Source organism: Strix aluco, chromosome 8 (genome assembly GCF_031877795.1).
Source record: "Strix aluco isolate bStrAlu1 chromosome 8, bStrAlu1.hap1, whole genome shotgun sequence".
NCBI classification, from domain to species: Eukaryota; Metazoa; Chordata; class Aves; order Strigiformes; family Strigidae; genus Strix; species Strix aluco.
Window position 1 is genome coordinate 223,933 of NC_133938.1, and position 17,334 is coordinate 241,266.

At 35.8% G+C, this 17,334-nt stretch overlaps 1 protein-coding gene across 7 annotated transcripts in view; it reads right to left on the bottom strand.

Moving 5' to 3' along the window:
* MSH4 (mutS homolog 4) overlaps positions 1 to 17,334 on the bottom strand; it is a 33,328-nt gene that overhangs the window by 9,370 nt on the left and 6,624 nt on the right. For 6 of the 7 annotated variants that reach the window (XR_012624086.1, XM_074831715.1, XM_074831719.1 and 3 more), the window contains exons 3-13: positions 16,244 to 16,407; positions 13,370 to 13,480; positions 12,176 to 12,291; positions 11,369 to 11,542; positions 8,797 to 8,969; positions 7,947 to 8,014; positions 4,527 to 4,601; positions 4,040 to 4,104; positions 3,325 to 3,494; positions 667 to 803; positions 133 to 236 (exon numbers count right to left, since the gene is read on the bottom strand). Coding sequence is in view for 6 of the 7 variants with exons in the window: in XM_074831715.1 (XP_074687816.1) it covers positions 133 to 236; positions 667 to 803; positions 3,325 to 3,494; positions 4,040 to 4,104; positions 4,527 to 4,601; positions 7,947 to 8,014; positions 8,797 to 8,969; positions 11,369 to 11,542; positions 12,176 to 12,291; positions 13,370 to 13,480; positions 16,244 to 16,407 (1,357 nt within the window). In the remaining variant the exon portion in view is untranslated. The remainder of the gene's footprint in view (positions 1 to 132; positions 237 to 666; positions 804 to 3,324; positions 3,495 to 4,039; positions 4,105 to 4,526; positions 4,602 to 7,946; positions 8,015 to 8,796; positions 8,970 to 11,368; positions 11,543 to 12,175; positions 12,292 to 13,369; positions 13,481 to 16,243; positions 16,408 to 17,334) is intronic. The other variant, XM_074831717.1, reaches the window with a different exon arrangement.

Consider the following 17,334-nt stretch of genomic DNA (forward strand, 5'->3'; position numbering starts at 1 on the left):
AGCGTCGCTCTGGATTATTTCTGTAAGTAGCCATAACTTAACAGAAAGATAGCTTTAAGAAGACATGTAATGAGCTGTTACTTGGACAAAACAAATGTGGTTAGCAAATATTAAAGTTTTAAATGGTCTTACAAGTAGGTCATGTGATATATTTCTCTCAGAGACTCCTGACATCTCTCATTCATTTTTATTAAGTCTGCTGAAGTGAAGCTATATGTGTTTTTCATTTTAGTGATCTACAGGGAATTCAAACCAACAATAAGAACTTGTTGTATTATCAGAAACAAAAACAGTTTCTTAAAAGCTAACTGGGAACAATACAGTGGAAATAAAGTGGAAAAAACAATGCCTCATTTCATTCCTCCCATATAATTTTTTCTGAAAAATCCATATAAGAGAATGCAGTTACCAGCAAGATATACAACTTCGTATTTATACACAACATAACTGCATGTAATTGCACATTTCTGACTGTATTAAGTGTAACTAGAAATAGGGCAGTTATAGAAACATACCAATTATACCTTCATTTACTTCTAGGTATCTTCACTGAAATTATTTTAACTGTTGCTTAAATTACTGTATAATGTGTACTTTTAATGTATTACACATTTTATAGACATTAAGTATACAAACATATTATGAAAAAACATCTAGTACAGATACCTTTGTAAATTCTGAAGGAAGTTGGCCATTGGGTAATGTTGCACAATCAGCATTCATCTGGATAAAAAATCCACGGGCAGAGCTGAAACTTGTTTTCATTGGTAGGTTGTACTTTTCTGCGAGCTGTGTTATCATACCTACATACCACAAATAAAGATTTGATCCAAATTACATATATTCATGTGCATACACACACATACGTGTTTGTGTTGGTACAACGATGCATACTGTTAATGTGATTTATAGGCACTGAATGCGTCAGGTAAGAGGAAACATGGCAAAAGGCCTTAGAGGTGGGTGTCCAGGGAGTTATTTAAGTAACATATTAATGTAACAAATCTGGCTGCATAAAGCTATTGGGAAAAAATTCCAGTGGGGAATCATCCCAGGTGGGCCTAACTACGGAAAGTTTGCTCAAGCACTTAGTGTCAGTAGACACAATATGAACTGTAGACTAGGGACTCAGTTTTTAACCAGTTCATGATTCTAAGCCATCTTCTTTCCCCAGACTGAGGGTAATGCTCTACATTTCTAATCTGCCCCTTAAATCCATCTTGTTCCTAGCTGAGAAGATACCGTATGCGGGTAACTGTTAGATGACAGAAGAGTATGTACTGTTAAATCATGGACATAATTCTGAATACTGCAAAGAGGGTAATAGAGTAGCACTCCTGTGATAAGAAAGGATGGAGTTACTCATTGGTGTTTCCCTGCTGCTCATTGCTCTAAGCTTGCCCACCCTCGTGTTCCAACCACTCACAATGTAGAGTAGCAACTTGGGACATTCTGGATATAGAACCACAGAACAGTGTGGGCTGGAAGGGACCTTTAAAGATCATCTAATCCAATCCCCCCTTCCACAGGCAGGGACATCTTTCACTAGATCAGGTTGCTCTAAGCCACATCCTACCTGACCTTGAATACTTGCAATGATGGGGCATCCACAACTTCTCTGGGAAACCTGTTCCAGCATCTCATCACCCGCATCACAAAACATTTCCTCCTTACGTCCAACCTAAATCTATCCTCTTTCAGTTTAAAACCATTGCCCCTTGTCTTGTCAATATGGGCCTTGGTAAAAAAAAAAAAGTCTTTCTCCCTCCTTACGAGTCCTCCTTACATACTGAAAGTCTCCCCAGAACCTTCTCTTCTCCAGGCTGAACAACATCAACTCTCTCAGCCTGTCCTTACAGCAGAGGTGCTCCTACCCCCTGACCAGTTTTGTGGCGTCTTCTGGACCCTAACAGGTCCATGTCTTTCTTGTGCTGGGGAACCCAGAGGTAGATGCAGTGCTCCAGGTGGGGTCTCAGCAGAGCAGAATAGAGGGGGAGAATCCTCTCCTTCGACCTGCTGGCCGTGCTGCTTCTTATGTAGGCCAGGACGCGATTTGCTTTCTGGGCTATGAGTACACATTGCCAGTTCATGTCCAATTTTTTTGTCCACCAGTACCCCCAAGTCCAGTATCCCCAAGACCTTCTCTTCAATCCATTCATCCCCCAGCCTATATTGATACTGGAGATTGCCCTGAACCTAGGTGCAGGGCCTTGCTGGACTTTAAGAGGTTCACACAGGCCCACTCCTCAAGCCTGTCACGGCATCCCCTCCCTCTAGTGAATCAACTCCAGCACTCAGCTTGGTGTTGTCTGCAAACTTGCTGAGGGTGCACTCAATTCCACTGTCTACGTCATCGATGAAGACATGAAACAGTATTGGTCCTAGTATGGACCCTTGAGGGACACCACTCATTACTGGTTTCCACAACCATTTGCTGTAACTCTTTGCATACAGCCATCCAGCCAATTCCTTATCCATCTCATATCCATCTCTCATTCCTTACTCCATTCGTCAAACCCGTCTCTCTCCAGTTTAGCAACAAGGATGTTGTGGAGGACCGTACCAAATTTTGGAAGGTTTAGGAAATAAAAATCAGCCTCTTTACTTTTCACTGTGTACTATGTAGAATGGAAGACAAAAAAGAAACAGGAAGCTCACAACATATGACTGATGCAGCAGTTTCTGATGCTCTTTTAAGTTTCCAATTATATAGTAAACTAAGAAGATGGTCCTTTAGCTAGAAATCAACATTTTATACTAAAAAAAAAGGAGATCCATTCCAGAAGGTAAGTTTTTTTCTTCTATTTTGACTTAATGAAAAACAGGAAGGTTACTAAAGCACAGTAACAGAGATTATGCTAAAATTATTTCTGTTCGTATTTTCCAACTCTTAATAGCTTGGCTAAAAAGTAGTCCACAGATAGATCAAGACTGCTTGAATTAAAATACCTGTTCTTTATATTTAAGAAGCTAAACCAAAGATTTACATGTTTTATATAGAATGTCTTAGTGGGCATATTTCTGTTATGTTACTTTAACTTTTTTGTACTTTCAGAGGATAAGTATAAGCAACAGAGTTTTAAATATAGGAATCACAATATAGTTCAACTTCATTAAAATAAAACAGCTTTTATCAACAAAATGAGAATCTTAGTATGTATCTCAAAAGTACTTCAGTTACTTATCAATGACAATCAGCTTATACTACTAATAAATACTTTTTACATATGAGAAGTTTACAACATGTATGCCTATATGGCTTCTATATGCCAGGTGCAATGTACTTTGAACTCCAAATAAATAAAAATCTTGATTTAGAAATACCTGCTATGTCATCAACAATTTCTGTGTATGTTCTACGAGCTATGTCAAGGAATTCATTGATGTTAGGCTTAACAGCATAGCATTTCTGGGTCCTCATACTCAGACATCCTTTTGTGTACCTTGTATCATCATTAATTACAGTTGTAATCTTTTCAAGTATTATTCCAAATCTGCAATATTAGTTGTATTGTTAATTTGCTACATAATACTTTACGATTTTTATTTGCAATATCATCCCAAAATTACAAATAAGAGTATTACAAATAACTGAAGCAAATTATCTACTGTTAAAACCAAACACTAAATTTCATGTCTATTTTTGCCTCAAAATGAAGATGACTACACCCAAGTCTGACCAAAGATATCATTCAAATCTTCAGGAGATATAGATTATTTCTCAAATATGCAGACAACAGTTGATTTCTGCATTATTATGAAGACTCTAGGAAAGCACTACTTTTGTCTTTTCAGAATTATTTCTAATGGAGTGCAGTTCATCAGCAATTGCAGCATCATAGCTAACTTCCTGGTTTGCTTTTCTCCCTGTATTTGTTAGTTGAAAATTAGAATTTTTGACAAGTAAAATCAGCTTTTACACAAAAGAATTGAGCTATACCTATAACTACAAATAAGTAAAGATGCAACATCTTTAATCTTACATTCTTAAGAAAGATGAGAGATTCTAGCATACTAGCTAAAGTATTATGATAAATACCTTGTATCTTCAAGAGAATTGTAATAAGCCTTTAGCAGCGGTGTGTTACAGCTACTTAAAGCAGCCTGTTGAAAAAATGGACATGAGCAGTCACTTCTTTTAGTAGCTCTTTTAAAGGACTGAAAGTTCTTAGATTCACTGAGGCTTATTAGCGGTTGCATAAGCATCTTACAGAATCTGAGCAGGTGTTTCAGTTAAATGTTTGTTATAAAACCAATTATTCAGGTAATGGTAGGAATTCAGTTCTTAAGAGTATTAGACTCAAACACGTATTTTCAATTGGCTTAAGAATTAACAGACTATGTCGGCAGTACTGTGTTCTGCAAGACATAAAATGTTTTTTTGGACTTGATGATCCTTATCGGTCCCTTCCAACTTGAGATATTCTAGTCTATAGTCTATGAAATTTAACAGACTGTACTATATAAAAATAAGGACAAAACGGTCCGTACTTTATTAAAAAAAAAAAATGACAGAGACAGCTTACTTTTAGAGGCTCCACAAGTTCTAGAGTATGCTTCAGGTAGATTAAATTAGTTATTTTTGATTCAGCAGTTTTAACCTGTTGGAAAATTTAACAAATATTGGAGTGTTTGTATGTCTGCCTGTTTAAAAAAGTACTTAAGAACTAGCAGAACTCATACTGTTATCTGTAACAGGTTTATTGCTAAAATACTTTATAAGTTCACTTCAACAACTCCATGTGTAACTGCATAAAAAAATGTTTATCTGAGTTTTATGTTGCCTACTGTGATAGTTTTCCCACCAGTAGCTCATATTTTCACAGGTCTGCACTGATAACGATTGACTCTGAGAACACTCTGCTAACCCAAGCCATGAAAACTTCTTTTGGTCTTCTACATACACATAGCTCTATACAAGCTCTACATAGCTTGTAGGATCTTTGTACATGCTGCATTTTAGGGTCAAAGAGAAAAAATTAATGAATACCACCATAGTCAATAACTCTTCTATATGATGTTACTTCTTTATTATTCATTAATGACTAAAATGCAAGCCAATCCTTTACTGCATCTGCAATTAATTTGTTTGCAGTCACTCTGATACGTAAAGCATGATGATTCAGAGAAGCAGTTGACTTTGGTTTTGTGCTAGAGACTTAAGTCCTACAGATTTAAGTGCTATGTCAGTGGATCAGCCCTGGTTTAACTTTTGTACTTCCTGGAAATTAATTTAAACCAAAAATACTGGCACCTCCTCCCTCTGAGAGAAGGAATCAATCTGTCACACGTCTGGAACTTCATCAGGCACAGAATCTACTGAATTTTGTTCTTCAGATGGGTGACCAAGTAATCCAGAGCAGGTGGTCCTCATTTCCACCAGAAGTTGGATGTTCATCCAACTTCTGAGGATCTTTCATGATTGAGACAAGAGGGTCTTTACAGAAATCTGTGGAGTTTTGTTTGTCCAGATACCTTTAATTTGCTTATATATGCAGATTTCATAAGAGGAAGTGCTTGATTTTACTGATGACACAATTTTTCAAGTAACACATCTCAGCAAGATTGTCAGTTGACAGTCCTCCTTAGAATGAGAGAATACTTACGTTGAACATACCACCCACACTTCTAGTGATTGAAACTGTAGACTTTCAGATGAGCACCTCATCTGTGGACTGGTGGAACATTTTGCAATGAAAATATTTATGGATAGTGGGAGTGGAACATACTGAATAGGTTAATCTAGCATTTGATAAAAGCAACCGAGTTAGCACTTGAATGAACACGTCTGTTGCATGAATAGTAAGCTCTGCTATACTGGAGCCAGTCAAGATTGAAAACACTGCAATTAGAAGTTTGGTGTACATGGTCCTGTGTACATAAAGGCATCCAGTCTGACAGTTTTAGTCATACAGCTGATCCTTCATTCCCGTTACAGATCTCTACAAGGAAATAGAGGGCAATAAACATTCAGCTTTTTGGATATGACATTAAAGAGATTTATCTGCATTTACTACAGTCCTGCTGGAGCCTGTACCTGATTTCTTTAACTGGCATTAGACAAGGAATTTATCTAAGCAGGTTAGTCAGCAGACAAGCATAAGCCTCAGAAGCACTGGCGGAAATATCCTACTCAAGTACAGTAGGCAAATGTAACGTATGATGGAATGGTTACAATATGCTTAGTAGAAAAAAGTTGAGGTTCAGTTATCTCAAGCTCATTGTGGTTAACTGTTGTGCCTCGTCTCAACCAAGATCCAGTAGTAAGCTACATGTATTTATCCTGTTTTAATATTTGTATTACATGTGTTAACATACAGATTGATATACGAGGCAAGGTCTGATAAAAAAAAAAAATCTTTCTTTGAAACATGTTAATAGTCACTAGGACGGAGAAAGCTTTTACACCACTTCAGTAATTTTTATTTACAGACTACTTAAAAAGAGCTGACCTCCAGTCTAACAAAAACACACTGGCACACTGAAGGAAGAGAAACCTTAGTTCAATTAATCACAACTATCTCCTGATTAAAAATGTTACAGTGTGATTTTCAAGGCAAAAGATTAAATCTGTCTCGAGCTCCTAAAAGACTTCAAAGGGCAAATTCGCTACAAATACTAAGGAGGAAAGAGGGGTTCTAAGGAACTTGAATCTGAAAGTATATTCAGTAATTCTCCCAAAGGTGATCTGTGATGGAAGCTTTCTCTGTTCATCGAGTTCCTGAATGCACTCTAATGGATGCAACATGAGGCATAAGGCACTCGCACAGACTGAAACCATGGCTGCCACTGTCAAGTCGGTAAGGGATAAAACACCTTCCTGCTGAAGCCTTAATATAAGCAGATAAAAGTACTGCTTGTCTTTCAACTAAACGATGTTCTTGTAAGCATTTACAGCTTTATTGTCTACTTATGCTTTTATGAATAATTGCTTTTATCTGCATTTCATTTTGGTCCACCTTGTAAGATGTGCGACTTAAGGTAACAGGTAAGAGCAGGGAACTCTCTTAATCCGCAAGACAGGACCTGAGAAAATTCAAGAGTAATCAATTCTCCAATGCATTACTTATTCAAAGGTTAAGAGAGAAGCATGGCTCAAATTGAGAGAAGGGACTTCCAGACACCATTCATAGCCCAGGTATCCCTCTGTGTGCTCGAGACAAAAGGTTCTCTGCTTATGGGAACAGTCAGTGCAAGGGAAACTTCTGTCTCATTTGGTACTGCTTATGCTGTCAAGTGAGTACACTGTTTTCTGTAAGATGGTGGTTGTTCACAGGAAACAACTCCCGCATGAGAAAGTTGCCCTTAGCTCATACAATGTCTGTGTTTAACAGGTAAGTCCCATTTTCAGCTTTGTACGTTTACACAATTGACTTAACTGAATACAGATTTAAGTTGAACTGTATTATAAGCACAGCTAGCAAAGTCAGAGTGCTTCTTAAGAACCTTTTTCAAAATAATTTTTCAGGCAATAAAGACTAATTTCTATTGATTTGTATTACATGAAAACTAAGAAATTATTTCATTTCCAGTAAGAAAGACGCTCCAAAAATAAGAGAGTAAGTTTCTGTTATACACTTTTTCCTTTTACGCTGATGTGAAGAAAATCCCTCTCTCTCATCCTAGTACTGTCAAATAGGACGTACACTTATGAAGAATGAAGGTGGGGAGTGATGAAAAAGTAAACATTTTTGGAAGTCAATTTGCATAAATTAAGATGAATGTGATACTGAAGCAAACCCAAATTTTTCTAACGTTCTCCTATGAGAATCTTCTACGGCTGTAAAAGAAGATACGCTCTCAATCTACAATAACATTATTCCATGTCTTTTTAAGGTGCAGTCTTTTTCTTATCACATTATGTGTATTTATATAGATATCACATTTATATATTACATGTTATATAGCCAGATAACTGATCATCTAAGGTGTATTTCAAAACATACTGTATCCTGCTTTGGAATTTGTACCAAAACTGAAAGTAGTTGTTCTGTATCCAGGAATTTTGAGATAACTGTAAAGCAAAAGCAAACAGATCAGAAATTGAACTGAAATTGAACAAAATCTATTTTATTTTAAATGCACACAATTACTTCGCAATACTTATGCTAATCTTTTTCTCTCATTCCATCTTCACAAATTACTTACCAGGGAAAAAAAACAGGCTAAAAATAGCTGCTATCTAAATTATTTTGTCATAACTATACTTACTATACCTAAGATGTAGTGATTATTGTACAGCTGGACACACATCAATTCAGCAATATTCTTTTTGTTAGATCAAATCCTACTTCTCTTGTCATAAAGATTAAGATTACATGATCCAGCTTCAGGTGGACTAATTCATACTCTGATATTGTATTTTTTCTACATTTGTCTGGACCACTATGCTTTATGAAGCAATGGGAAAAAAAAAATAGGCATACACAACAAGTATCACATCAATGATGCCTTTGTTTTTAATGTATACATTATGTATTCTTGTATACTTCAAATGTAGTGCATATTTAGCTGTAGATGTAAAGAGAAAAACTCAAGTTCTTCAAAAAAGCTATTGACTCACTAGCTTCTATTCACTTTATCGGAGAAATTCACTTTTCTTAGAGAAATACTTGAGAAAAATACTGCTATCATAATAAAGATTATTTGAAAAAAATCGTGTCCACTATGTGTCACCTGACAAATCATTTAAAAAAACACTTTTCAAACATACTGAGTCACACTGCATACTTTCACAGATTATAAAAAATGTTTAAAAAGCAATATAATACTATGTATTAAAAGATAAACTACTACCTGATTGAAGACCAAAAAAGAGCTCCTCATCCTGGAGTAATTCCTGAACACAGTCCAGTCTTATATTAATTGTTTCAGCATCAACTAGTGGCTCCAGGATATTGGATCTAAGTCTTCGACTTCCACCTGGAGTTTTAGTGTAATTTAGGACACCAAAAAGCGTGTGGCCATTCCTTTGAAAAGAAAACAGACGCAAAGAATACACTCACAAAATTAAAGATGGTAAATGTCAAGTGACATTTTCAGGTAAGAGTATCCTACAAATCTGAGGCATGCTTTTGGGATGCTTAGCACCTCCCTATTTGCCATATATATTATATGAACTACAGCAGTTTAGGAAGTCAGGTAATTTAATGTAATTTAATGTAATATTAGCCCTCATTATATCATTTTCCAAAGCACAGGAATACATTTGTACTCAGTATTTGCCTCATTTTTTGTAGCAGTATTCCACTCCTACTGCAGTGGTGCAGTTCACATTTTCCCTCTCAATTGAACTAATTAAAACCAAACAGACTAACCCTATGAAAGGAGACAAATTATAATCTGAGATCAAATATTAATCAGAACATTTTCATTAAAATACATTTCTGAAAATTATTTAAAATATTTAGAAGTCCAAGAGAGAAATACGCTTTGATTTTATTTTTTTAAATAACTGACAGTCAATACAGGAGCCAAATAATGGGTTTCTGCTTTATAAATACTATTTTCGTGTTCATGGCTTTTACATGTTACACATCCCAGGCTCTCACACTTAAGGGGTGATTGTATCTGTTTAAAATAAACAGTCTATAATGTTTATAACCAGTACATACCTAAACAGTTTTAGAAACCTTCAATGCTATTGGCTTGAAAGGCAGCCAGTGAAAACACTGAGGCCATGTAAGCATATTGATTGAAAACAGAACTTGAATAGGGAGAAAACTGATACAAGTATACAAAACAAACAGCATAAAAATATATGGTACAGAAACTCCTGAAATACCATGGTATTAGAGAACAAATCAAGAGTCAAGAGAATTAAAAAAGGAGGAAATTCAAGACCAGGTTTATTAAGGACTTATTCACCATAAGATGCAACTTATGACAACACTTAAAGGGAACTCTACATTTGGGGTAGTATCCACACTGCCTACTTTTAAACAACTGAGGGCTTCACAAGGCTCATTTCCCTATACAGTAAATGAAGAAAGACAAGTCCCTCCAGAATTACTATTGGCACCATAACTTGATTTAGGTGTTTCCAGTGCGTGCCTGTACTATTAACTTTTACCTGTTAATATCTGATACAAAGACATCTATAACCAGGCTTCAGGGGTAAGATCTATGCCATGGAAATAGCTGTGTGTGGCCTGATTCAAACTTGTCACTAGGTCAGCAAAAATTCTGCAGCAATAATGTTAAAAAAAAAGAGAATCTTAAAGCAGTTCACTGTTGCTCAGTTCCTCCTGTGACCTCCTTCCTCTCAAAACCACCTGTGGAATTAGGATCAGCTTTCAGAGGGTACCAATCTTATGAGTGGCTGGCTCCTGCAGTTACAGAAGCAGCAATGGAGCAAACAGGAAGGAACTGGGGGCAGAGCATGACAGATGAACAGAAAGAAACGACAGTTACCTCCCACTTCTGAAGAACAGATCTGTGTACTCTGTGATCCCCACAAAATATTAAAAAAAAAGAAAAAAAAAAAAGAGCAGTGGCAGAAGGGTAAGGACAACTGATCTAGTCAAAGATGTCCCTACCCACAGCAGGGAGGTTGGAACTAGATGATCTTTAGAGGTCCTTTCCAGTTGAAGCCATTCTATGATTCTATGACATCTCTCCTAGTGGAAATACTTGGAGTGAGGAATCTCCAGAGTCCGCTTTTGATAGCAGGGCGATGAGTGGACTTCTAAACAGAGGTGGATCTCAGAACTTGGCAGGCAGCAAAGTGCAAGTTCCAAGCCTTTCTCTTTCTAACCTGAAGCGTAAGAGTAGTGAGAAGGTAAGCCTTGCAGTTTCTTCTGCCTAGAAGGCAGTGAAGGAAGTGCTGGTGAAGGAAGTGCTCCAAGCACTGTTCCCACTGGGGAGAATTACCATGCAATCAAGTACCATACTGCACATGACCATCATATTATAGAAATTACTTTGTTTGCCACTATTCCTTAGAGATAAAGGAAAACAAAACCACCTTTTGAGCCTGGTGAGTTTATCTTGTGTTAAATGAATAAAGTCTAGGCATTTTAATCCAACATAAGCAACTTCCCGCAGAAACGTTGCCTCTTTCATTTCACAATCTGTGAAATTTTGCATCAGCATTATTTATAAGTTTGAATAAAATATATACATCAATGTAAAGATGACTATGTATCATCTCTTCCTGCGATTCACTTATAGGATTTCCTATGCTAGAAATTTTGCGCTGAATTGTAATGCATTTCTCTGAGTATTTCTTTTTTTAAAAGCTCTGTATGGTATATAGTTCTGTCATACAGAAATAAATATAATGGTCACCTCTTTGACACAACCATCAAAGAAACTTGGTGAAATACAACTTTATAAAAGTGTAATTTGCAAACTTAAATATTCTTACCGAGAATCTCTGTTATTAATTACTAGTTCAAGATTTTGCGCTGATGATGAATCTATCATAGCTGTTTTCTCACTCCCCTGGAAACGCACCTTGAGTGATTTAGGAGCATAAACTGAATTTTGAATAAATTCCACATATTTTAGCAAAGCTGCAGCAGCTGCAAGACAGTAATACCTTGGAAAGAAACAATCTTTAATAAATGCTCAGTAGTGCTATTTAAATACCACAAAGCCAAGCGGTGCACTACAGAAATCACACTCACACTTCTACTTGACAATTACTGGAACTGATAGCACTGAAAAAGCAGTATGTTTTAAGTATGCACTAACCCATGTATAGTGTACATATATGCATGTACATCAAATAATCATGAATGTTTGAGTCTCTGTACACTTGACAGCCCACACTAAACAGCTGGTATTGTGAACACATGTATTTCAGCAGTTACATGTGACTTGAAATGAAGACCCAGGTCACCAAGTATAACTACTTAAAGTTGTTGGTGCAAGGAAAACATCTGCTGTGGCCAGAAAGGCAGGCAATCATAGCTGTTAAGTTGTATCTTTAAGGAAAGAATGAAAACGAGAAAGTGGAAAGTTGTAAAAACTCAACAAAAAACCCCATCTGTAACGGGCTTTCTATTTAAGTTTCTAGATATATCAGAAACACTGGAGAGCAAAATAAAAGAACAGCTCTGTTATGACTTTCTAATTTTTGCAACAAGCCACAGACTTGTGTACTAAGTATGTAAAAAGCTGTTAAAAACTTATCTAGACACAGTTTGGTTTTTTCCTTATTTATACATACTTTGACTGAACCTCCATGAAAATTGTGCTGAATTCAGACGCACACAATTGTTCTATGTATTCCAAACCCTTGGTTTCATTGAAGTATTTTCTTTGGACAGTTGTAAAAGTCACATTCTGTGAAGATGGGGGGAAAAGCAAACAGTTTAATGTGTTAGACAGTTTTTCATCATACAGGCTTCTCTATTTTTCTAGTGATATATGTTTCCAAGAAAATCTATCTACCGATTCAGCAATCTGTCTTTGTAGAAGTATTCACTCTAGCTTATGAGGACATGCAAGCCACACGACTCTCACTCATCTTTCCTTCTCTCTGGTGATGAGTACATATAAAAAGACTCATACTACTGTTTTGAGCAAATTCATATAGGCTTTTTCTTGGATATTGCTTTTCCTCTCAAGAACTAGCTATTCCAAATTTTGAATTTAACCTGGATTTGGTTAAAATTGATGACTTTTCAGGAAGAGTTATTTTCATGATAGTATCGATGCTCACATTCAAACTGTAGCTTTCCCTTGCCATGGTTTAAGCCCAAGGGATTACTATCAAGTCTTCAATGGTAAACAGGGAATAAAGATATGCAGGTCAACGTAACTGAATCTGTGTGATGCGCGAGTGATTTATGCAAGAAAAAGAGGAGAGAGATCAGGAAGTAGAAGATGACTTGTGAAAAAGCCATCAGCAGTGTAGACATGGAAGCAATTCAAGTAGTAATTAATGTAACTTTTTAAAAGTTCTGAGGCTTTACTACTCATAAATTACATATACTAGTTAATCTCACCCTCTTTTACCCTGCCAGTGCTCTGTTTCCTATTCTGTGATACATTAGCCCCATTTATTTATCTATCAGGTTGAGAGAAAAAAGGAGCAGCAAAAGAAAACGCTTGACTTTTTCATCTCTGAATCTCATCCTAGGTTCAGTATTGCTCAAATTACTTCAATGCCACAAATTCAAAACTTTCTCCTTTAATCAGTAATATACTTATGTCTGTAATTGTCAGGATTAGAACTAGCAGCATTGGAGCTGCATTTAGGTTGTTCTCTACCATGGCAAAGTTAGGCCTGAAAATCATCGGAAACACAAAATCTGACTGCATTTAAGGTTTCAGAAGTTGTGGAAAACCCTCAAATCACCAATCGTATAGAAGTGATCAACAAGAACTCTAAAATAGGGAATGAAATTTAAGAACTTACCTTGAAATGTTCCGTTATCAGACTGAACAATTTTGTTGTGTTGCCTGCATCACAAGCAGTGTTTGACATTATTATTTCTAGTGGTGTTAAAATCTTGAGTTTAGTAATAACCTGAACAAAAAATTCAAAATAATTCAGTAAAAATCCACATATAATCTAAAATATTTTACATGATAATGAAGCAGCAATGAAGAATTATAGAATCCTTGTATTTTAAAATCACAGTTCTAGCCTTGTAAATAAAGACCAAATTTTCTTCTAACTTCCACACTGAGTCAAATTTATCTGTATCTATAGATACATATATATAAATATACATGAAACAAAATTTAAACAGAGGTGTGTATTCCCTCTTACTTAAATGCAAACACATGCTTATTGTCAAAGCAAGAGATAAATATCCAAATTTATATTCCAGAGCTATGATGAAAGCAGGATTTATTTTCTACAGAAGGCAGCTTTCTGGGCTTCTGGGCTTACAGCTGAAAAGTTAATGGTGTTCTGGAAGACGAAGAAATGCAACAGGTCTGAATATTAGTAATATTTGGATTGAGACTTGTTTTAGACTCTGTTCTAACCTCCTCTTATAACATTTATCTCAGCCTTACCTTTTTCAGTATGGCTCAAAATGCACATATATAAACCAGCTTTGCTTTGATTGTTATACACACCTGCTGTAGGGATTTAAAGTACACTATATGCTTTTCTATTTGTTTACTGTACGAGAAAGGACAAACATCATTATGCATTTATATCATCGTCCACAAATTCTAAGGGAAGAAACATGAAAAAATGGGCTATATTTTAAGTGCTTAGAAGTTAAGATGTGAAAGCACAGATAACAATGGAAAGGGGAACAAGCATAAAAAAAATACACAAAATAAATCATCTAAGGGTATTGGGGGTGGGAGGGAGAGCTGTTACTGCTGGTCATATCCAATAATCATCAGGAAGTTTTTTTTCAGAGGCATCATAGTTAAAGCAAACCTTGAGGAACTTAAAGAATACAAGAAAACTTTACTGAATTAATTTACAGAATATTCAAAAATAAAAGGGTGCACAAGAAAAAAAAATACAATAAACTTGATATCAATCACTAGCAAAACACAGAGAGTGACACTGTAAGAAAACAGATGATCAGCAGATAGACAGTACTGTTAGAGATAAAAAGATTAAAAACTAGGCCATGTAGTGCATTTGGGAAAAAGTAGTTGTATACTAGCAGTTTGTTTTTTGTTTTTGGTTTTTTTTTTTTTTGGACTTGATGGTCAACCAGGTATGCCCACAGAATGGAGAACTCGTTATAATCTAGATGTAAAATTACAAAGATGTGTGTACATTTCTATTTGTACATCTTTTAGAATGGTAAGGGGAGGAAAACACTGAACTATCTGCCCATGCCCTGACAGGTGGTTATGAAAGATGTAAGCTTACCAAGTTACAAGCCTGAGTGACAGATAAGTCATGTTATCAGAAAGTATGAAAGACTTAAGAGAAGTAATTGCATTTTATCATTAAATTCCAGACAAAACAAAGAGGTGGGGAAGGAGTTTGGACAGCTAAAATATTCTCAGTTTGAGAAAGAAATTTCATGGGACAATAATAGTTCTTAACCCTGAGGCAGTAGAACACGGGAGCCTCTAGACTTATAAACCCAGATACTGCTTGCTAAAAAGAAAGCCTTTTAGTCTTAGAAGTAACTGTAATCTTTATGAAACCATTAAAATTAGTAAAAAATTTCCATAAAAATAATCTGGTTTCCTTGCAGAATTCTAGTCTTCTCATTCTTTTGATTACATGGAACTTTTTTGTTCTAGGTACAAGCAAACCAATTTTTCACTTTCAAACCTTTAAGTGAACTGTTATTTAAGTTGCCGCATCATCACCTGAATGTCTACATTTTCTTATGCACCCACATTTTCAAGGTGCATGTCTCATTTTGATTTTTAGTACTGTATATTACAGAAGTATTTCTGTAGCTGCCAGGTTCAATATGTACTTAATGTGCGTTAAGATCAGGATAAGCTTTAAAGGTACTAATGATCAAAAAAAAAAAATAATCATAGAATGGTTTGGGTTGGAACAGACCTTAAAGATCATCCATTTCCAACCGCCCTGCCACGGGCAGGGACACCAAAATTACATTATACAACATATATTTTAGTGAATAGATTTAATAGCTGTTTATATTCTGAATCATATCTATTTATTCTCCTAATTAAATTTCATTTTTATTGCTTTGAATACTGTAAAGATGCTACAAGCTACATTATTTCCTAGCATGTGTAACTGCAACAAAACCATTAAATACGATGTTTTATTAATGCTGGTGATGCATAAACCAGAGAGCTTGCTCTCCAAATTGATGTAGAGTATGCAGTGCTGGTAGGCAGAACACCTGGATGTAAACTGAGTGAATTTCATTTCCTGAGAAGGAATATTTATGCAACCATACAAAGCCAGCCCTACAGTTACCCTAACACACATACACACACCCCCCTCCGCCCACACACACCTATTTATGCAGTTCTGCTCTCAGAGTTGTTCTGCCTGATGAAAAATATTTGCAAGTTCTACCACCATGTATTGCCTGATACTCCTCAAAACAAGGCATCTCACTCCCACATAGTTCAAACACAGTATTTTTTGCAGAAAGGCTATTTTGCAAAACATTATTTTCTCTTCATCTAAAACCTGAGGCACAGTAAACAGCAGTCCTTTCAACGCTGGACATTTTCTAGAACTTGTTACTTTGAATTTTGAGGAATTTCTTCTACAAGCTAAAAATTTAATTTCCCATTAGTCATAAGCTTTTTTAAGAAAGTCACAATAATTAGCCTGTAAGGGACACAGTAACTAAGTATGCAACAATACCTTGGCATAAGTTGTATTGTCTGCAAATTGTGATAAAATCACCTCAGGATTTTTTAAGTCAATACTGGCCATTCCTACTTCACCTCTGGCAAGGCCTCTTCCTTCTACTACGGCTACAATAACCGACGCAACAGTATGAGAAGAGACTGCAGATGAGGATGTAACTGTAAAAGAGTTGCACACATTCGGTTATGAGCCACTACTTTACATTCACAGAATCATACTTCGACATTCCAAGTGAAAAATGTGTCTATATTCCTATATCCATGAAAAGCCCTTTCAATTTACCAAACTTAGTTAAAAATGCTGGTTGTTGAACTCCTTACTTGCCATACCATACAGACAAGGCATGCTTTCCAAAGTACAAACACCATACTCTTACATTAAAAGGCTGACTGAATGCATTCATTTAAGATTGTCAGAACTCATCACATTTCTGTGAAAATACAGTTTGAGTCACTATCTTTGTACTAAACAAAAAGGATGGTTAGTACATGCCAAAAGGCAATGTATTATTAAACATATGCCATTTTAAATTCAAAATGATGCACAGCTATTACTGCTACTTAAAATCAGGTGTATTAATTGCAGAGAGATACTCTTAAGTTAATATTCCACTGAAAGCACAACTCCGAGGTGGCTTAGGTCTCATTAAGTTAGGAGAAACAAATGTTTATTTTTTTATATATATTTCATCTGATTTTACGTTAAGCTTATTAAACTACTGCAAAATATGTATCTCTGCAGTATGCTTGAGACTCAATAATTTGATTCTCATTTTGGTTGTTTTTTGAAAAACATTTTTAATATCTTAAAATTGGTTTGGCTTAAATTTTCCCAAATATCATCACAAACTCAACTAATCTCATCACCTTCTTCAAATACCCAGCTATCTCTCCAAGACACCCCTTACAAAGGTTAAGTGTGAAAATTAAGATTACAGCTCTTTAACACCTAATGTCTTTCTTTTGGAAGACCCTAAACCTCATTTTCTTATCTAGTCTCTTTGTTTTCCCATGTAGATAAAACCACCAACCCAGCTGCTCCAGCAATTTGCCCAACATAAGATCAATCTACTTTGGGATTGTACT